This window comes from Ranitomeya variabilis, chromosome 7 (genome assembly GCF_051348905.1).
Source record: "Ranitomeya variabilis isolate aRanVar5 chromosome 7, aRanVar5.hap1, whole genome shotgun sequence".
Taxonomy (NCBI): Eukaryota; Metazoa; Chordata; class Amphibia; order Anura; family Dendrobatidae; genus Ranitomeya; species Ranitomeya variabilis.
The window spans coordinates 175,539,842-175,563,080 of record NC_135238.1 but is presented as its reverse complement, the minus strand read 5'-3'; the positions used below and the strand labels follow the sequence as shown (position 1 = coordinate 175,563,080).

The 23,239-nt window shown below is 43.5% G+C and overlaps 2 protein-coding genes across 26 annotated transcripts in view; one reads left to right on the top strand and one right to left on the bottom strand.

The window, feature by feature from the left end:
- The window catches only part of RAB17 (RAB17, member RAS oncogene family), an 89,623-nt gene that overhangs the window by 42,719 nt on the left and 23,665 nt on the right, over positions 1-23,239 (bottom strand). The gene's annotated exons all lie outside the window — the stretch shown is intronic.
- Positions 600-23,239, top strand: part of LRRFIP1 (LRR binding FLII interacting protein 1) — a 127,806-nt gene continuing 105,166 nt past the window's right edge. For all 22 annotated transcript variants that reach the window (XM_077272332.1, XM_077272329.1, XM_077272330.1 and 19 more), the window contains exon 1: positions 600-1,263. In XM_077272332.1, coding sequence (XP_077128447.1) covers positions 1,174-1,263 — 90 coding nt within the window. In that variant the 5' untranslated portion in view covers positions 600-1,173. The remainder of the gene's footprint in view (positions 1,264-23,239) is intronic.

The following is a 23,239-nucleotide window of genomic DNA, read 5'->3' as shown; positions in this document are numbered from 1 at the left end:
TACATGAATGGACATATGAATTTGTGGAATCCTCCATCCACGGAAGATCTGTGATTAGTTCTCCCAGATGTTTGGAACAACCCCCTGCTGAGTTGCTTTACAAGCTGTATGCCAGTGACAAGTGTACATAGAAGAATTGATGCTGTTTTGAAAATAAAGCGTTTTCTCACCAAACATTGATTGGATTTAAATTACTCTTTTGTAAAATAAACACTTCTATTTTTTAAAACATTCTTACTTTGCAGCATTTTTTCCACACCTGCCTATATACAGTACATTATACATTATATTTTGATAAGATATGTAAATATCCTATTAATATATTGTAATGCATGTATAACAGAGATCATGCGACTTGGAATTTGGTTCGTAAACCAAGAGGACCGAACACCAGAGATCAAGGAGCTTCAAGGTCTCTACACACATCCATGTGGATACATACAGTACACAAAAAACTAATGAATCAATGAGCTGCCCAATGGATAAAGTCAGATTGTGTGCATTCTGTATCAGTCCTCCCCCTGCACTGTCCTTCATCCACTCCCTCTGATGTCAGCTGCAGAGCTTAGGGGGAGAGGAGAGGGATGAGGAGGTGAGAGAAAGAGGAGGGAGAGAAAGGAGGGGAGTACCCTGCAGAGAGGAAGAACATCTGACCCATTTCCTTTTACAATCTGGAAACAGTAGCGTGAGAGGGATAATGTAACAAGAGTGGATTTATATTTGTGTAATTAGGAGACATGACAGGCAGGTATATGGATACAGAGCTAAGGAAACCCTAATCAGCAGGAGCAGGATCAGTGGAGGACACACTGAGACAAGGACAAGAGAGGCACATGTATCCAGGCTGTAAGTACACTGTATGATGACACACGCATGGCTGTAAGTAGCAGTAATTCCATCAGGGCATATGCTGGGATTTCACATTCTAGGGAAAATTAAGCAAGATCCACTGACGCATACACAGCCTGCAGGTAGCACCATTAGAAGATAGGAAAAATAGACATCAAAAGGTGGTGAGATTGTTAGGAGGAGGCCAGCAGACCCATCTGCAATGCCACCGCTGCTATAGTGGACAGCTCTCTTGCTGAAGCTTTACCTGGAGGAGGAGGCTGCATGTGGAATTTGGATTGACCCCTTCTACTTGTACAAACACTGATACCTCAAAAGCGAAAAATGGGTACCCAGGGCCCTGGAAGGAAAAGACACCCCAACAGAGAAATACTGTCTGCCGAGGACAATGCTTTAAATCAGATAGCTCGAGAGGTGAGTGAAGGCTGTTATGGATACTTTCGGAGATGAATGAATTGATAATGGTCGATGTATAAATACTGGACTATGTTATACAATGTGTTTGTGTGATAATGATGATCTAGCCGATTTATAGGTACAGATAAGGCCCTCACTAATACAACTAATCCGTTACTATTACTGCTGAATGCATGTAATTCTATTTACAATTTGAGATGATGAATGTATAATGTATGGCATAGGGATAATAGAAACATGGGCGCTCCTCCTTGGCAAATATGAGGTTAAAAGCCATATACCAGGCATAAGTGAGCCCCTGGAGAGCTCTCCTTTCTTTCCCTGTCACATATCCAAAGCCGGGGGTCTCTCAGCTGTCGTGTCACCTGGCGCTGCTGTCAGGGACTGAGATGCCCTAAGCCTTCTGTCCCCAATAATAAAGCCAAGTTACCATTTGTTTCCTTATTGATTCCGCAATCATGTCTAGTTTCAAAAAATAGGGAGTGACAATAGAAAGTCCAAGATCGGCTGTTACAAAGTTGCTTTAACCAGAGAAATTATCAAATTAAAAATAAATAAATAAATTACCAACAAAATTTTCTGAACCCTGACGGCTATGTGACTAGTTTGGGTCATAAATGATATATCTTCTGAAATATTGTTCACTTATCTAGGAGCATTGCTCCAGGTCCACAACTTCTCCTTGCATGTCATGCACTATATATAAATATGTATTAATAGTTAGGCTGCGGATCAAAACTGTAATCTAGTGTAGAGACCTAGGTTTTATAGTCGGTCGCCCAAAGTCCTTCCTGCTGAGACATTGCCTAAAATAGCCTGCTCTGGAAAGCAGCTCTGGGTTAGGGCAGATGGCACATGAGCATCTCTCTATAAAGTCTGATCTGTATCATCAATCTGATTTAGTAGATCTGACAACTGAACTAACTACAGCTGAGACTTATACAGCTGCTACAGCATGGAATTAAGATTATGATCTTATGCTAGTCCATCCCGCAGCAGGATGTTTGTGTGTCGTTCTATTTTATTTTTTTCCTGGGTAGGCATTTTCGGGTTGCTCTAGGCTGCACAGACATCCCTTACACATTATCCTGCACCGACTTGGTACAAATTAAAATATACAATATGGATTCAATAAAACTACAATCAGGAAGAACTTAGTCCCGTTTTCCTGTAATATTTAGAGTCCAGGGATATGTGGTATTTCCTGTCTCCAGTCATTCCAGTTTGTCATATACCAGGATTATGCTAGATTACCATTTTTGGATATAACGGAGCTTATTCTTCTAATGTACTGATGTAAATCTGCTACACATTAGAAGGAACGTTGACCCACATTCATCCATCAGTTTATGCTCGTTTCTAGAATAAAAGTCACAAATTGGCCAACATAACGTTCGCACTCTTTGGATAAAAAGTTGCACAATATAAAACTCTTTAAGTTACAGAAAGTTTTAAAGTTATCACTTATCGATAGAATAGGGGGTAACTTACTGAATGCTGGGGTGGAAAGACCACTGGGACCAGGGCCGGACTGGCCATCTGGCAAATGCCAAAGGGCCTGTCTGGTCACGGGCTGCCTTGTCTACTACGTTGTTAACAGAATCGGTGTTCTCAAGATACCCATACTGTTAAGAGTTGTGATGGAGCAAAAAGTCACTGACTCCATCATTTACCCCAGCAGGCCACGGGAATCATTAGAAATCTTGGTCATGTAGAAAATCTTCCTTTCCTCCATCCAGGGTAATATTAGTGATATATCCCTTCTGGTTCATGGGGACGGGGACAACATGGGCCTGTGTGATTTCAAATGCCAGGACTGAATTTCAGCCCCAGTCCGTACCTGACTGGGACGCACAGTAATCCAGAAAATGAGGCGCTACAGAACTCCCATCTGAATGGACAGGAGGACAAGTCTGCAATACTTGGCTCCATTCATTCACTTTGGGACTGCTGGAGATCGCCGAGTACTATATTCAATAGTGATGAGCAAATGTGCTCAGAAGAGGTATTATCCGAGCATGTTCATGTGCTAACAGAGTGTCTTCGCGTGCTCAAAAAATATGTTCGAGTCCCCGCGGCTGATTGTCTCGCGGCTCTTAGACAACCACAATACATGCAGCGATTGCCTGTTTTTTAGGCAATCCTTGCATGTGTTGTAGCTGCCTAACAGCCGTGAGACATGAAGCCGTGGGGACTCGACTATATTTTTCGAGCAAGCAGTAGACACTCTGTTGGAACCCAAGGATGCTTGGATAACACTTTATCCCAGCACATTCGCTCATCACTAAGTATTCACCTTTAAAATGGCTTTAGAACAAAAGACTGAAAATTCTTTGACAGCTCATTGCTAGTCTCAAATTGTTTTCAAATTATTAAATATGTACAACATTTTGTAAATAAGATGCAATTTCCTCTAATTTAGGCTTCATTCATACATACGCCATGCGTCAGCACACTGCGATTAATCAATACACGAACTTCACTATAAACATTAAAAATGTAAGATACTTAGCATTTTTGGATCAAAGAGCGCAAAAGTCCTCCAATCACATCAAGGTGTACCTAAGTATGGATGGTCCCTCTCACTAATGCCATGCCTTTCCATGTGCCAAACCAGCCCTCATCTGAATAAGGAAGGGAAAGAAAACCAGGCATAGACACAATTAACCTCTTCATGACCAGAGGAATATTCGTTTTTGCTCCCCTTCTTCCCAGAGCTAAAACTTTACTTTTTGGTCAATATGGCAATGTGAGGACTTGTTTTTTTGCGGGATGAGTTGTAGTTTTGAACAACACCATTGGTTTTAACATATAGTGTACTGGAAAACAGGAAAAAATTCCAAGTTCAGTGAAATTGCAAAGAAAAGTGCAATTCCACAAATGTTTTTGTTTGGCTTTTTCACCCTGTTCACTAAATGCTAAAACTGACCTGCCATTATGAGTCTCCAGGTAATTACGAGTTCATAGACACAAATCATGTCTAGGTTCATTTTTATCTAAGTAATGGAAAAAAAATTCCAAAGTTTGTGAAAAAAATTGTGCCATTTTCCGATACCCATAACGTCTCCATTTTTTGTGATCTCGGGTTGGGTGAGGGCTTATTTTTGTGTGCCGAGCTGACGTGTTTAATGATTTCATTTTGATGCAGATACGTTCTTTTCATCGCCCGTTATTACATTTTAATGCAATGTTGCAGCAACCAAAAAAATGTAATTGTGGCGTTTTGACTTTTTTCTCGTTACGTCGTTTAGCGATTGGGTTTATTCTTTTTTTATATTGATAGATCTGGCAATTCTAAACGCGGCGATACCAAATATGTGTATGGAGCGGCCCCCAAACGCAGGGCAGCGGGGTACTCGGTACCGGGTCCCTCGGTTCTAGGGGTGTCACGGTGGCCCGACCCGGTCCGTGGCCCTGCTAAGGGGCGCCCAAATAAAGGTGTAGGTGAGAGTTTGTCAAGTGTTCGTGACGCCACCTGTGGTATTCGGTCAGGGTGACCGACGCTGCTAGGGGTCCACTGGGGTGATGGAATGGCAGCTAGATGTTGTAACTTCCCACAGGCGAAGTAGGTCCCCAGTGCTTCCCTTGATGAGTAGATGGTAATGGTGTAGGTCGCAGTAAATGACGAGGACACAGGGTTGCATTCTCTTTACCTCTTTACTGAAGGCTTCGGCATCCGCAATCCAGAGCACTGCTAACAGGGCTGGCTGAGACCGGCCGGTCCGAAGGCACATCCAGAGTTCCCTTTGCAGGTGGAAATCAGTAGCCTTCCTACTAGCGCCTGGGTGTTGTAGTACTTCCCTGCTGAGCACCACGGGATAGTCCTCACAACTGTCATGTATGTTTCTGTTCTTTCTCTCTCCGTCCCCCAGATTATATGGATAGGATGCACCCGTATGACTGGGTAGGCCTGGAGTTATTCTGGGACCCTAGAGACGTCCCTCTCCCACAATTGCCTCCGTTGTCTTCATTAGGTGATTTAGGTGAGACAGCCAACCTAGAGTTAACTGCCCTGCCATAGTTCAAGTAATGTGTAGAGTCTGTTACTTCCTCGGCGTTCCGGCCGCCAGCTACGCGCCTCAGAAGGATGTTGACGATCTTGGGGCACGACTCCTCCTGGTTCTATCTCCTTTGTGCTGTGATCTCGTTTCTCACTTCTCCACAATATACTTCGCTTCGTGTCCTTTCTTAAGATGCCGCCGCAATGAGGCAATGAAGTGCAGGCGCGGCTCCGTAACGATCTGTCCTTTCGCTAGGCCTCTGTCAGGATCCCACCCCTGACAGGGACCTCCCTGAGTCTTCCCAAGCAACGCTCTCCTCTCACTAGATGTTACGGATTAACAGCTGCGGGAGGATCGATATTCCTCCCGCGGTTGTTAGCGGCACATGTCAGCTATTCAAAATGGCTGACATGTGCCAGAAGATATGTGGGCTCATCACCGGAGCCTACATCAAAGGGAGGGTGTCGGACATCAGTGTATTATTATGCTCGATGTTGGAAAGGGGTTAAAGACTTGTCTGGGAAGGATGTGCAGATAAGGATGCAGAGCCCTGGAGGGGCCACATATCCCAAGGTATACAAAACAAAAGGGCTCACGTAATTCCAACTTGGACTTATTCATATGTTAGTGATTTTTCTCACATGTAAAAACATTGGACCGATTTTCATGAGTGTTTTGGATCAGATTGTCATCAGTGATTGGTCAGTTTGTCAGTTTTTACCATCAGAGTTTCAGCTTGTCTGAGACATTTTCTTAGGTTTCTCCTATCAAACATGAAAAATAAACAGCACACAGATGGCATCGGAGTGATAATAATAATCTTTATTTTTATACAGCGCTAACATATTCCGCAGCGCTTTACAGTTTGCACACATTATCATCACTGTCCCCGATGGGGCTCACAATCTAAATTCCCTATCAGTATGTCTTTGGAATGTGGGAGTAAACCGGAGAACTCAGAAGGCAACCCACGCAAACAAGGGGAGAACATGCAAACTCCTTGCAGATGTTGTTCTTGGTGGGATTTGAACCCAGGACTCCAGCGCTGCAAGGCTGCTGTGCTAATCACTGAGCCACCAGAGTGCTATCTGATTATTTCACAGACCCATAAACTTGTAATGGGGAGTTTGAACCATGAGTTGGATTTAAAATCGGACATGCCTCCATGTTTTGGTGAGGGCCACGTGGTCTGCAAAAATACAGAGATATGTGAACAGACCTATAGACTATAATAGGTACAAATGCTTGAGTGAAAACACGGATAGAACACGTACAGGAAAAAGAGGTCTGAATGAGCCCTGCCTTGCTTATTTAAATGAAAAAAACGAAATGCATATAAATGTCAATGTGTATGTGCAGTTATTTTGTATGCCATTGTTTAGCTCATTTTGCTAACTCTGTATATGATGTGTCCTATAGTTGCTGTATCTAAGCTTATCTGTCTGTATGACATAGGCACCTTTCTTCACATACCACATTTGTTCTCGGACATTCCTATGTGGGTTATCTATTGGGTTCACAATAAGGGCTGGAACTTGTTAGATAGATGCTTTGGAAAAGTGTCTATCTATATAATCGTCTAAGGGGTACTGTCTGTCTGTAACGGAAATCCTGGATCGCTGATTGGTCGCGGCCGGCCGACAGGCTGAATTGGCCCCTCCCTACTCTCCTCCAGTCAGTGCCCCCTCCCTACTTCCCTCCAGTCAGTGCCAGTGTGTCGCCCCATCCCGGACCAACTTTTTACTATTGATGCTGCTTATGCAGCATCAATTGTAAAAAGATATAATGTTAAAAATAATTTAAAAAAATAAAAAATTGTGCTATTCTCACCTTCCGCCGTCCACCGATGCGCGTGATGTTGCCGCCAGCTTCCGTTCCCAGTGATGCATTGCGAAATTACCCAGATGACTTAGCGTTCTCGCGAGACCGCTAAGTCATCTGGGTAATTTCGCAATGCATCACTGGAAATGGAAGCTGGCGACAGCATCGCGCGCATCGGCACAGCTTCGCTGGACGCCGGAGGGTGAGTATATAACTATTTTTTATTTTATTTTTATTTTTTTAACAGGGATATGGTGCCCACACTGCTGTATACTACGTGGGCTGTGTTATATACTGCATGGGCTGTGCTATATATTACGTGGGCTGTGCTATATATTACGTGGGCTGTGTTATATACTACGTGGCTGCTATACACTACGTGGCTGCTATATACTACGTGGCTGTGCTATATACTACATGGCTGTCTGTGTTACGTGGGCTGTGTTATATACTGCGTGGGCTATGTTATATACTACGTGGGCTGTGTTATATACTGCGTGGGTTCTGTTATATACTACGTGGCCTGTGTTATATACTACGTGGCCTGTGTTATATACTACGTGGGCTGTGCTATATATTACGTGGGCTGTGCTATATATTACGTGGGCTGTGCTATATATTACGTGTGCTGTGTTATATACTACGTGGCTGTGCTATATACTACGTGGCTGTGCTATATACTACATGGCTGTGCTATATACTACGTGGCTGTGTTATATACTACGTGGCTGTGCTATATACTACGTGGCTGTGCTATATACTAAGTGGCTGTGCTAAGCGCGACGTACATACATACATATTCTAGAATACCCGATGCGTTAGAATCGGGCCACCATCTAGTATTCATATATTCAGCATATTATGAGAAACGTATAGAGCTATAATGTTACGTGGGTTTAGTGATTTTCACTATAATCTAAATTTCCAGTATAAAGCCTCATGCACACAACATATCTGTGTGTTGAGAGACTGTACAGAGCTCTTGTGAATCCACACTACAAAGTCGTGAGCATTTCATGTGCTGCTAGATGGTGCCTGTGGACAGTAATAACAATAATAATTTTATTTATATAGCGCCAACATATTCCACAGCACTTTACAATTAAGTGGGAAAATGTACAAACAATAAAGACAATACAAATTAACACATAATTCAACAGTTACCGGAGTGAGTTCCCTGTCCACAAGCTTACAATGTATAAGGAAATAGGGGGACACAATAGGCAGAACATACTGTCATGTACGGTCCAGCCATCATTATAGTAAATAATGGTTTACATATTAAGCTGCATGATCCGATCATCAGACAGGATATGTCTGAATGCAGTTACCCTGTGCTATTTGGTGCGTGGAGGATGTGGAGACAGATGAATAGGCAAGAGCAGATTATGATTAACATTTAGGAGGGATCAGGGGAGAGATTGGTTACTGAGATGAGGTGATAGGCTTGTCTAGACAGATGTGTTTTTAAAACATGCTTAAAAAACATGGGGGCTAGATGTTAGTCGGATCGTTTGGAGTAATGCATTCCAGAAAACTGGGGCAGCACAAGAGAAGTTTAGGAGACAGAGGTGCGAGGTTCAGATTATGGAGGATGTTAGTCTTAAATCAGTTGTAGAATGAAGGGCACGAGAAGGATGATAGACAAAAATGAAAGTATAGGTAGGTTAGTAGAGGGAGGAAACACTAGAGTTCAGTTTTGGAGAGATTCAGAGTCAGATAGAGGGAGGACATAATGTTAGATACAGCAGACAGAGAATCCCTGGTATCTTGTATTAAAGTGGAGGTGATGTCAGGTGAAGAGGTGTATAGTTGGGTATCATCAGCAAAGAGATGGTGCTGAAAACCAAATCTACTGATGGTTCTTCCAATAGGTGAAGTATATAAGGAGAAGAGGAGGGGGGCCTAGGACTGAGCCTTGAGGAACCCCAATAGTAAGGAGGTCATTAGAGACTTTAGTGAGGGCAGTTTTAGGGTACTGTCACACTAAACGATTTACCAACGATCACGACCAGCGATACGACCTGGCCGTGATCGTTGGTAAGTGGTTGTGTGGTCGCTGGGGAGCTGTCACACAGTCAGCTCTCCAGCGACCAACGATGCCGATGTTTACCGTGGTTACCAGCGTAAAAGTAAAAAAAAACAAACAGTACATACTCACATTCCGGTGTCTGTCCCCTGGCGTTCTGCTTCTCTGCACTGTGTCTGCCAGCCAGAAAGCACAGCGGTGACGTCACCGCTGTGCGCGCTTTCCGGCCGGCCGGCGCTCACAGTGCAGAGAAGCAGAACACCGGGGGACAGACACCGGAATGTAAGTATGTACTGTTTGTTTTTTTTTACTTTTACGCTGGTAACCACGGTAAACATCGGGTTACTAAGCGCGGCCCTGCGCTTAGTAACCCGATGTTTACCCTGGTTACAAGCAAACACATCGCTGGATCGGTGTCACACACACCGATCCAGCGATGACAGCGGGAGATCCAGCGACGAAATAAAGTTCCAAACGATCTGCTACGACGTACGATTCTCAGCGGGGTCCCTGATCGCTGCTGCGTGTCAGACACTGCGATATCGTATGGATATCGCTGGAACGTCACGGATCGTACCGTCGTAGTGATCAAAGTGCCAATGTGTGACAGTACCCTTAGTAGAGAGTAAAGAGCAGAAATCAGATTGTAAAGGGTCGAGAAGAGAGTTGTCGGAGAGATAGGGGATAAGACAGGAGTGGACCAAGTATTCCAGGAGTTTAGAGATTAAAGGAATATTAGAGAAAGGTCTGTAGTTAGCAGCGCAGTTCTGGTCTAAGGATGACTATTTAAGTAAAGGGGTTTTGATGACATGTTTAAATGAAGAGGATAGATACCCGAAGAAAGAGAGAGGTTAAATATTTTAGTTAGGTGGGCAGTGAAAGCTGGGGAGAGGGACTGAAGGAAATATGAGGGAATAGGGTCACTGTTACAGGTTGTAAGGTGAGAAGAAGTGAGGAGTCTGGTCTCTTCTTCTGTGACAGGCTCGAAGATGGAAAGTGAACTTGAGGTGCAGGAGGGAATGAGATCCAAGATATGATTGATTTTTTTGTAGGAAATAAATGGCCAGATCGTCAGGGCTTAGGTTGCTGATTGGCGTCTGTACTTTAGGGCTCTGGAGGGATTGGAAGGTTTCAAAGAGTCGTTTTGGATTGTTGGCTAGAGATGTGTTGAGGGTGGCAAAGTAGACTTGTTTCGCCAGATGGAGCGCCTAGTTATGAGTTTTGACCATGAACTAATAGTTAATGAAGTCTTCTGCTGAAAGTGATTTTCTCCACAGACGCTCGGCACTCCTTGAGCAGCGCTGAAGAAAGCGTGTTTGCAGCATGTGCCAGGGCTACCGTTTATGCCAGGTCGTTCTGCGTGTAGCAGGTGCTGCATCATCGCGGGCGCTCTGCAATGTATTTTTATAATGTGACAATGCTGAGTCTGGACAGGAGAGAGCCTTATAATACAGATATTATTCCCTAGAAGATTTTAAAGAACAATATCTCCAAAAGGTCAGCCACTACTGGAGACTGACACACTTAAGGGAAAAAAATACCATATAAATAGGATTAGAAGCAAATGAAGGCACTGCATAAGGGATTAAACATTGTACAGGCGCATAATACTTTTGCATGTATGGGGCCAGTAATTGTGCAATGTGATTAATGTAAATGTGGAAAATAAAACATCTTCGCCAGACGGACTAAAAAGTGCGGCGTCGGCATTATGAACTTATTGTAAAATTTGCATTGTAAACCAGAAGGCCGCTTTAGCAAGTCACCACGTGTTATGGGTTGGGCATGGATTACAATCCTCTTTTATAGAAACATTCACCTCATAATAGTTATTATTTGTAATATATTAGTATTAAGCGAAGAAATAGTTACAACGTGATCTTGTATAAGGACATGATTGATACTTTTTACATTATCCCAACTGAACAGCGACAATTACTTGTTCTCCAACTGATGAGGATTTAACAATGACCATACGCATTAGGCTTCTTTTACACACACCGCTGTTTTGTGGCCCGTTTTTGCGGCACCAATAGATTTCTATGGGGCAGCAAAAACGGGCCACAATAATTCTATGGCGCGCCGTATGGCTGTGAGCGCCGTATTTACGGCCGTGAAAAAAGATCGAGCCTGCTAGATCTTTTTCATGGCTTACGGACTCGGCCCTAATGTAAATCAATGGGGCCGCAAAAACAACGGAAGGTTGTTTTTGCGGTGCACCGTGACTTCCTGTTTTGAGGATCGCCATTTTTTTCCCAATACTTTTGCTATAGTATTGGGAACCCGGAAAACGGCGATCTGCAAGTTTTTGGCAGTCCGTTATTGCGGCAGACCGTGAAAATTGCGGCAATATGGCCCGCAATAACGGGCCGCAAATAAAACGGTAAGGGTAAAAGTAGCCATAGATGAACGCCAGCCGAATTTCCTAATTTTGGTAGAAAGGACTTCTATCTTATTTGTGTCAGCGGCTTTTTCTCCTGTACTTAGAATGCATGCACACTCAGCCATCCATGGTTATATACGATCAGAGGGAGAGGAGGAATAGCCATCAGCCAAACAGGTCTTCGGTCAGCAGCTACATTAAAGTGCGTTTCCATCTTAAAAGCTCTCCTAGTACTTGCCCTTCTGTAGGTGCTGGAAAGCCACTGAATCTGATACAAAAACATGCACTTGTACAGCGTGCACTGGCCATTTATCCTAGTGATTATGGTAGACTTCAGTCCCGCCAGCTTGTAGACCTCTTGGACTAATAAGGTAAATGAATAGAGGCTGGACATTGAGATATGCATGGTATGTACTGATAGGGACAGCTGGGCCTCGCTCCGTGTCCCTAATGACTGAGCTGGTCTCTGGTTCCAGGCACACAAGGCTCACTGCTAACACAGATTTTTATAAAGTACTGTATATACTGTATACTATATTCTTATTGTACAGAAAGGTTTACATTTTCATCACTGGCATCCAATATCAATGCAACATAGTTATTTTATACATACAAACAACAAAACTGTTCTCCCAGTCCAATATTTTCTCTTTTGTTATTTGCTGGTTTACAAGTTACATGTGTTGAACAAATTGCAGTCTCCTTCCACAGCAGAGACTGGCAGTAAATGCGATTCCAAAACTTTCAAGAATCTGCATTCCTATCATTGGTGATGACCTGATGTATATGACAATGGCAGCGGTAAATAAAGCTCCTAACATGCCTGTAAACAAATTAATACGTTTAAGAAAAAGCGATTGTAATGGTTTCAAGAAATCCACAGACCATAGCTCTTTCTTAAAGTGCTCATATACAGCTCTGGCAAAAACTAAGAGACCACTGCAAAATTTTCAGTTTGTCTGATTTTTCTCTTTATAGGTATATTTTTGAGTAAAATGTAAATTGCTCTTTCATTCTATAAACTACTGACAACATGACTCTGAATTTCCAAGCACTAAATTTTGTATTTATTTTCAGAAAATGAGAAATGATCAAAATAACAAAAAAAAAATGCATTGCTTGCAGACCTCAAATAATGCTAGGAAATCAAGTTCATAATCATTTAGAAACAACAATACTAATGTTTTAACTCAGGAAGAGTTCAGAAATCAATATTTTGTGGAATAACCATGATTTTCAATCACAGCTTTCATGCGTCTTGGCATGCTTTCCACCAGTCTTTCACACTGCTTTTGGGTGACTTCATGCCACTCCTGGTACACAAAAGTAAGCAGTTCTTCTTTATTTGATGGCTTGTGACTATCAATCTTCTTCTTGATTACATTCCAGAGGTTTTCTATGAGGTTCAGGTCTGGAGATTTGACTGCCCATGACAGGAATTTGATGTGGAGGTCCTTCATCCAGACATTGACTGACCTAGCTGTGTGGCATGGTGCATTGTCCTGCTGGAAAAAAACAGTCCTCAGTTGGGGAACATTACCTGAGCAGAAGGAATCAACTGTTTTTCCAGGATAAACTTGTATGCGGCTTGATTCATATGTCCTTTGCGAAGATTAACATGTCCAATTCCAGCCTTGCTGAAGCATCCCCAGATCATCACCGATCCCCCACGAAACTTCACAGTGGGTGCAAGACACTGTGGCTTGTACTCCTCTCCAAGTCTCTGTCTAAAGATTAGACGACCAGGTGTTGGGCAAAGCTGAAAATTAGACTCATCAGAGAAGATTACCTTCCTCCAGTCCTCTATGGTCCAATTCTTATGGTCTTTGGCAAACTTGAGCCTGGCTCTCCTTTGCTTCTCATTGATGAAAAGCTTTTTTCTAGATTTACATGACTTGAGTCCTGCCTCTAGGTGCCTGTTACGAACTGTTCTTGCCGTGCACTTCACCCCAGCTGCCATTTGCCATTCCTTTTGTAGGTCACTTGATGTCATCCTGTGGTTGCTGAGTGACATTCAAATAAGATGACGGTCATCCCGGTCAGTGGAGAATCATTTTCGCCCTCTGCCGGCCTGTAGCTTTGTTGTCCCCAATTTCTGCTGCTTGACCTTGTTGCAATGGACTGCTGTCTAAGAAATGTTATGGATGGAGGCAACATGACGCTCACTGTGTCCCTCTGCTAGTAAAGCCAGAACTGCGCCCTTCTTTTCCTCACTCAAGACTTTTCTTTTGAACTCCTTTGGTATGGTTAAAAGTTATTCTTTCATTCCTATTACTTTTGGGGTATTACTAGCATTTGTTTTGTCATCCAGCTTGTCCTATTGCAAGAGGATTGTGAACACTACAGCAAGGTTTTTTATACTTTCCTTCGTTAAATGAGATTTGGTTCTAGTGATCACCTAATCAGAAGCACATTAAGTAGAATGGGTGTACTCTGGTTGGAATTCAACTGACACTGGAAAGGACTGGCTATCAGACATGTAGAGAAGCTGATTTTTATAAAACTGTGCAGTGGTCTCTTAATTTTTGCCAGAGCTGTACATGAGATAAGAGTCTCTCCCAAGCTCCCTACAGACATGCATATTTTGCTTTGTCCTCGGGCATGCCCATTACAGTACTTTGCTTTACTAATATATATATTATATATATATATATATATATATATATATATATATATATATATATATATATATACATATACATACATACACTGCTCAAAAAATAAAGGGAACGCTAAAATCCCACATCCTACATATCACTGAATTAAATATTTCAGTTGCAAATCTTTATTCATTACATAGTGGAATGCGTTGAAAAGAATAAAACATAAAAATGATCAATGTAAATCAAAATTAATATTCCATAGAGGTCTGAATTTGGAATGATATTCAAAATCAAAGTGGAAAATCAAATTACAGGCTGATCCAACTCATTGGAAATGCCTCAAGACAAGGAAATGATGCTCAGTAGTGTGTGTGGCCACCAACTGCCTGTATGAGCTCCCTACAATGCCTGGGTATGCTCCTGATGAGGCGGCGGATGGTCTCCTGAGGGATCTCCTCCCAGAACTGGATTAAAGCATTAGCCAACTCCTGTACAGTCTGTGGTGCCACCTGACGTTGGTGGATGGTGCGAGACATGATATCCCGGATGTGTTCAATTGGATTCAGGTCTGGAGAACGGGCGGACCAGTCTATAGCTTCAATGCCTTCATCTTGCAGGAACTGCTGATATACTCCAGCCACATGAAGTCTGGCATTGTCCTGCATTAGGAGGAACCCAGGGCCATCCACACCAGCATATGGTCTCACAAGGGGTCTCATGATCTCATCTCGGTACCTAATGGCAGTCAGGCTACCTTTGGCGAGCACATGGAGGGCTGTGCGGCCCTCCAAAGAAATGTCACCCCACACCATTACTGACCCACTGCCAAACTGGTCATGCTGAAGGATGTTGCAGGCAGCAGATCGCTCTCCACGGCGTCTCCAGACTCTGTCACGTCTGTCACATGCGCTCAGTGTGAACCTGCTTTCATCTGTGAAGAGCACAGGGCGCCAGTGGCGAATTTGCCAATCCTGGTGTTCTGTGGCAAATGCCAAGCGTCCTGCACGGTGTTGGGCTGTGAGCACAACCCCCATCTGTGGACGTCGGGCACTCAGACCATCCTCATGGAGTTGGTTTCTAACCGTTTGTGCAGACACATGCACATTTGTGGCCTGCTGGAGGTCATTTTTCAGGGCTGTGGCAGTGTTCCTCCTGTTCCTCCTTGCACAAAAACTGAGGTAGCGGTCCTGCTGCTGGGTTCTTGCCCTCTGTGATATATGTGATGCAGTAACCCCTGTAACAGGTAGGGGGCGGTGCATGATCTCCCCAGTATGCGCTTGGAGGCATGATGGTGTAGAGAGAAAGTTTGGCAGGATTGTAAATGGCCAATATGTGTGTTGCAGAGGAGGTTACTCTGCACTGTCAATCTGATGTATTGTGGTTATGCTGGCACCTGTAGTCCCTCAAGAGTTTGTGTTATGTGTATAGTTCTCATGGGAGATTGGCAGGGCTAGTCATGAGAGATGGGAGGGTCAGACTAGCCACACACACACTCCCACCCAGGGGAGTGGTTACCAGTATGTAACGTGACCAGGGTGTGGGTCAGTGTTCGTTGTGAGCTCCCTGTGTGTGGAGCTGAGAGGTGTGTCCGGTAGGTCCTGTGTGGTACCTGTGTATGGACCTGACCGGTGAAGGTGCTGGATTGTCCTAGGAATGACTAGGGTCCTGCAAGCACCTGAGACGGATGGTGCTGGATTGTCCTAGGAATGACTAGGGTCCTGCAAGCACCTGAGACGGTCGGTGCTGGATTGTCCTAGGAATGACTAGGGTCATGCAAGCACCTGAGACCGTGAGACTTGGCTTCGGGTGGCCTGGGTATTGGACGTTCCCGGCTGGGGAAGGACATCCTGAAGAGTACCCGGACTAGGCCACCAGGCAGGGTCCTGGCTACCTGGGTGTTGGGAGGTCCTGCGACGAGGACCGGATCCCTGAATAGCACGAGGTGAGGACCGGGATCTGCGGGGCCAGGGACAGTTACTGTGTGGGGAAGCTGGAGTCCTTCGGTGAGGTCTGGACTGACTACTGGGTGCCGACCAGGCAAGTTGGGGTCCCCGTTAGGCAGCTTACCCAGAAGAGTGTTAACGGAGTGTGGGGAAGCTGGAGTCCTTCGGTGAGGTCTGGACTGACTACTGTGTATTGACCAGGCAAGTTGGTGATCCCCGTTAGGCAGCTTACCCAGAAGAGGTTAACGGAGTCGGCAGGTGGAGCAGGAGCTCCCGTCAGGTACCAAAGAGATTGTTGGTGCCTGTTGTGTTCTATGAGATACAAGTAATGAACTGTGCATTACCCGGTTTATGGCACTTTAATAAACCGTATGGACTGTTTTGTTTATAAAACCCGTGCCGTGTGCTTGAACACCGCGGCCAAGTGAGTGTTCCCCAACACACTCAGTAAGAGAAACCTTACACCCTCCTACGGCTCCCTCTACGTCTCCTGGTGTACTGGCCTGTCTACTGGTAGCGCCTCCAGCCTCTGGATACTTCGCTGACAGACACAGCAAACCTTCTTGCCACAGCTCGCATTGATGTGCCATCCTGGATGAGCTGCACTACCTGAGCCACTTATATGGCTGTATATATTTCTTTTTTCTCAAATTACTTTATTTCCTAGTGTTCCGTATTATTGAAACATACCTTTTTATTACTGTCCTCATAGCTATATATTATAAACAGGTAGACTGGGGGTGGGGTGAACAGGGAAAAATGAAGCCCATGACATATGGCACTTGATTGGGTGCATTGTTTAAGGTGAATCTGTCATCAAGGTTTTGCTACTCCATCTGAGAGCAGCATAATGTAGAGTCAGAGACCCTGATTCCAGTGATGTGTCAATTACTGGACTGCTTGATGCAATCCCACTTTTATCTGCCACAGATGTACCAGCTCTTTGAATGCTGAGCCTGATATAACCCAGTCCACACCACTGATTGGCAGCTGTCTACGTGCACTGTGCATTGGCAGAAAGCTGCAAATCTATGGTGAGGGCGGGGTTATACAGAGCTCATTCCTCCTAGGGAGGAGTAAATAGCAGCAGGTTTACTAGTCTTCTAGTGATAATCTGCTGATAACCTGTGATTTTATCAAAACTAGGTAGATGAGAGAAAAGGCAGTATGTAAAGACAGAGAACTCCAAAAAATAAACAAAAATATTTTACTGACAAGAACAAGCTAAACAGAACAATTTAAAACAAATTAAAAAGCATGAATAGCTATGGAGAAAAGCATTCAAGACCACAACATTATAATGTTTGGTCTAACCCATAGTCACATAGTAACAAGATTTACACATATATGATAGTGCAAATGACAGCATGTGAGAAGGATAGCACTAAAGAGATCATGCAGTATCCCACCACTGGCACCATATGTGAAGGATCGGCACCTCACCACCCCGTCTAACGTCAATATTACATCAGCGAGATCACGTGCTAAGGTATCACTTAGCACTTGACTTAACACTTGTACTAACGTGATATTTTGCACCTCTCTTGGCACAGTTTTAAGGCCCCGTCTCACATAGCAAGATCGCTAGCGAGATCGCTGCTGAGTCACAAGTTTTGTGACGCAACAGCGACCTCCATAGCGATCTCGCTATGTGTGACACGTACCAGCGATCAGGCCCCTGCTGCGAGATCGCTGGTCGTGTCGGAATGGCCTGGACCTTTTTTTGGTCGTTGAGGCCCCGCTGACATCGCTGAATCGGTGTGTGTGACACCGATCCAGCGATGTCTTCACTGGTAACCAGGGTAAACATCGGGTTACTAAGCGCAGGGCCGCGCTTAGTAACCCGATGTTTACCCTGGTTACCAGAGTAAATGTAAAAAAAAAAAAAACAGTACATACTCGCCTTTCGGTGTCCAGGTCCCTCGCCATCAGCTTCCTGCTCTCACTGACTGCCGCCGTACAGTGAGAAGTGAGAGCACAGCGGTGACGTCACCGCTGCGCTCTGCTCTCACTGTACGGCCGGATCTCAGTCAGAGCAGGAAGCAGACGGCAAGGGACCTGGACACCGAAAGGCGAGTATGTACTGTTTGTTTTTTTTGGTAACCAGGGTAAACATCGGGTTACTAAGCGCGGCCCTGCGCTTAGTAACCCGATGTTTACCCTGGTTACCCGGGTGCTGCAGGGGGACTTCGGCATCGTTGAAGACAGTTTCAACGATGCCGAAGTCGTTCCCCTGATCGTTGGTCGCTGGAGAGAGCGGTCTGTGTGACAGCTCCCCAGCGACCACACAGCGACTTACCAACGATCACGGCCAGGTCGTATCGCTGGTCGTGATCGTTGGTAAATCGCTTAGTGAGACGGGGCCTTTACACAGACACCCTCTGTCCACATGGGTTCATTTTTTCCTGCTATTGTGAACCAGAAAAATTTGGGGTTTAAACTAAATTTTTGTGGGAAAATCTTTTTTTCTTCATTTTCACAGATCAACCTTGTAAAACTCTGTGAAGCACCTGTGGATTCAAGGAGCTCAACACACATCTAGATACATTCCATGAGAGTCTAGACTCCAAAAATTGGGTCACTTGTGGGGTTTTTCCACTGTTTAGGCACACCAGGGGCTCTCCAAACATGACATGACACCCGCAGGCCATTCCATCAAAATCTGCGTTCTCTTTTTCTGAGCCCTGCCGTGCATCCATAGAATAGTTTACCCACATATAGGGTATCTGTGTACTCAGGACAAATTGCACAACATATTTCGGGTTCCATTTTCTCTTGTTACCCTTGTAAAAATGCAAAATTTGGTGCTAAAATAACTTTTTTGGGAAAAATTAGATTTTTATTTTTTATTTTCATGGCTCAATGTTATAAACTTCTGTGAAGCACCTGGGTGTTCAAGATGTTCATCACACATGTAGATAAGTTCCCAGAGGGGTCTAGTTTCCAAAATGGTGTCACTTGTGGGGGATCTCCAAATGTGACATGGTGTCCGGTAATTGTTCCAGTAAAGTTTGCATTCAGAAAGTCAAATGGTGCTCCTTCCCTTTTGATCCCTGCTGTGCGCCCAAACAGTAGTTTTCCCTCTCACATGCGGTATCGGCATAGTCAGGAGAAATTGCACAACAAATTGTATGGCGCAATTTCTCCTGTTAACCTTATGAAAATGCAACATTTGGGGCTAAAAAACATTTTTGTGGGAAAAATGTGATAAGTTTATAACATTGAGCCATGAAAATAAAATTATGCCTTGGGGTTCAACGTGCTCACCACACTTCTAGATATGTTCCCTGAGGGGGTCTACGTACCAATATGGTGTCACTTGTTGGCGGTTTCCACTGTTTAGGCACATAATGGTATCTCCAAACACGACATGGCGTTCGCTAATTATTCTAGTAAATTTTAAATTCAAAAAGTCAAATGGAGCTCCTTCTCCGACAAGCTCTGCCATGTGCCCAAACAGTGATTTTCCCACACACATGGGGTATCGGCATGCTCAGGAGAAATTGCAGAACAAATGTTGGGGACATATTTTTCCATGTTACCATTGCAAAAATAAAAAAAAATTGGGTCTAAATTAAAACTTTTGTGAAAAAAATTAAATGTTTTTTTTTCCTTCCACATTCCATTAATTCCTGTGATGCACCTGAAGGGTTAATAAACTGTTTCAATGTGGTATGGAACACCTTAAGGGGTGCAGTTTTTAGAATAATGTCACTTTTGGGTATTTTCTGTCATATAAGACCATCAAAGGTCATTTCAAATATGATATGGTCCTTAAAAAAATTGTTTCGGAAATTTTGTTGAAAAAATTAGAAATCGCTGGGCAACTTTTAACTCTTAAAACTTCTTAAAAAAATAATGTTTCAAAAATTGTGCTGGTGTAAAGTAGACATGTGGGAAATGTTATTTAACTATTTTGTGCGACATAACTCTCTGATTTAAGGGCACAAGAATTCACAATTGTAAAATTTGGCCTGGTCATTAAGGTGAAAACAGGCTTGGGTGCTGAAAAGTATAAAAACTACAAAACGTTAAGAAATATAATCATTTTTATAGATTTTGTAGATTAGGCGATTATCTCTATCTTGCATGATATAAAATAATTCTAGTGAGCATGGACCACACTATAGCATTTCCCTGTGCCATAATATTCCTGTGTATTAGAGGACAATTCAGTTCAGTTTAGAGTTACCCATACTAATCAAATAGTTCTATTTCAGTGCTGGCACACATCAGTGCCAGGAGGCATTTCCAGAGAGGTGATAGTGAGTTGCACCATGCACATACTACGAACAAAAGTCCGAAGGGCTAAAGATTTCACCTTTAGTAAAGTTAGTAAATTGAGAACTTATTTTATCTGTGACTTTTGGATCTTTTTTTCATTGTTTTTTTTCCAAGATATTTGGCAAGCAAAAGCTGTATATGTTTTCTATATTTTCTCATCTGTATTAGCTGCCATGTTTATTTCCCTCACAAAGAAGGAAATATATCATTCCCTGTTTGACATTTGTTTGGACTACTTTAGATCAACAAATTTATGATAATTTGCACCAGAAATTGGCATACATTATACCACAAATAAACACCTGGTTTGCATTACTGGAGCACAGACGGATTAATTCTGGATTGCATCTGTAATAAATTAACAAGCTTTTTATTACTAAAACCGGCATATAAAATGCTTGCTCTAATACATTTTTCCAAGAATCCCTACAATTTCATAGTAGTGATGAGCGGGTGCATCAGGGTGCCCAGGTATGCATCAGGTGTCGCGGAGGCTCAAGCGCCATGCTCGAGTCCCCACTCCGAATGTGGGGCTTGACTGCCATACACGGGAATGCTGTAGCCATGTTGGCTTTTAGGCAGCCAATAAACATGCGGGGATTTCCTGCCATGCATGGTAATGTTGTAGCCAACATGGCTACGGCATTACAGCGTATGGCAGGCAATCCTCGCATGCGGGGTGGGGACACAATAGCATGGACGCGAGCACCCGCGATATTCGAAGGTTACTCAGCACCCCGATGCACGATATAGTGGCAAACACGCTCGTTCATCACTATTCCATACCACAGAGCCATAGATACTCCATGTGCTGACACCAATGGTACAGTATTAGGGTCATCTCTTCGGCATACCATTGAGCAGAGCAGGGACTGTATGGGCATACATACTTCTGTTATGGCTTTACCAGACTCAGATATAGATTTCTACACACCCAAATATCACAACACCCTCATTCAGACGTCCAGGATTCCTCTCATATGTAAAAACAGGGACCCTTGTTCATGAGTATTGTGGATCCAAGTTTCATCAGTGTTTGGTCAGTGCATCAGTTTTTGCCCTCAGTGTTTCTTCTGTGATTTTTCACTGATGAGAAAGTAAAAAAAACAAACAAACAAAAAAAAAAAACCAACTGCAAGCTTCTCCTACCCATTACAATGATAATCTCTTACGGCAAATGAATTGCACATGGTTGTCGTGTGTTTTCCTTGATTTTCACGGACCTATAGACTTATGTGAGTAATTTAGACCAATGAATCAGATCAAAAATTAGCGTCTCTCTGATTTTTTGTGGACAGCCCAGTCTGCAAAAAAAAATGGACATTTTTGAACAACACCGTAGACTATACAATGAGAACGTGTTTTATGTATGAAAAACACAGAACACGTACTTGACTCACGGATGTTCTGAATGTGTAACAGGGAAACACGCAGTTTGTAGCCGGCGCTCCCGTGTAAAGGTTCACATAGACATTAGATGTAATCGTCCACTTTAATAAAGAATTACAAGATCCAAGACAAAGCGTTTTGACTCCAACATCCTAGAGTCTTCATCAGGTCATAACATTTTTTTAATAACCTGATGAAGACTCCAGGGTGTTGGAGTCGAAACACATTGTCTTGGATCTTGTAATTCTGTATTAAAGTGGACGTTTACGTCTAATGCAGTGTTTCTCAACTCCAGTCCTCGAGACCCACCAACAGGTCAAGTTTTCAGGATATCCTTAGTATTGCACAGGTGATAATTTCATTACCTGCTCAAGCATTAATTCTATCACCTACGCAATACTAAAGAAAGCCTGAAAACATGACCTGTTGGTGTGTCTTGAGGACTGGAGTTGAGAAACACTGGTCTAATGTCTACGTGAACCTTTACACAGGATCGCCGGCTACAAACTGGGTGTTTCCCTGTTACTCATTGCTTCTACCACGGATGTCTGAAGCCTTTCATGTGCCCAGTCGGCCGAGCTGCAGTCCGTTCCTCTCGGATTCTGGTTTGATCTTTTTTCAATGCTCAGTTTTGCCCCTGTCAGGACTCTGAACATTTTTTATGACCTTTTTGTGCATTACTGCCCTTTTCCAAGATGGCGTCTTTGGTCTCATGTGCACTGTGTCTTCCTGCTATAAAACTCCACCCCAGCCTTCAGTCTGTGCTAGAGTATTCTGCCTTGCATCCAGCTCCTGACCTCTGGTGACTCCCTGGCTATATACCTGCTCCTGTGAACCTCTGGGGTTATCCTGCTACCTACTCTGCTCTGAGTTCCTGCTGCATACACCAGTTCCAGTAATCCTCCTTCATCTGCTGCTCGTGTTTACTTCCATCTGCATTTGCTGGACATGTAAGCTGTTGCTGGTTTGCAAAAACCTGAGACTATTACCCAGACCTCCCTGGTTGAGCTAAGATATTATTTGAACTGCCCTATAAGCATATCTATCTGTGTTTTGGACTAAGCAAGGACTTATTCGTGTCAAGTATCCTCAAGAATAATTGTGCTTCATAGACTTTCTGCATGATTGCATTTTCCTCTGAAGTTTCCTATAGACTGCTGAACTGTATTTGATATTTTCACCAAGTGTTGTGGACTTGAGTTTCTCTCTGCACCTGTTTGAATCACCGTGTGATAATATAGACTTTACCACTTATAAAACTGTGTCCTGTAGTTGTCTTGTTCCACGCAAAGAGTCTCCTGAGTTATCCCCTATAATTATTACAGCCCCTTACTAGGTGAGTGTAATCCCAAAAGCGTGCTATTTACACCTAGTTCCTACTGCACTTAGATCGTGCGCGGTGTTGCTCCCTTTCTTTCCCTATCCCTGGGGTTTTTTGGATTCAGATGTTCTGAATGAGACCTTACGTGTACATTTCTGCAAGACAATCTTATTGTGCACAAAATAAAAGAAAATCCCAA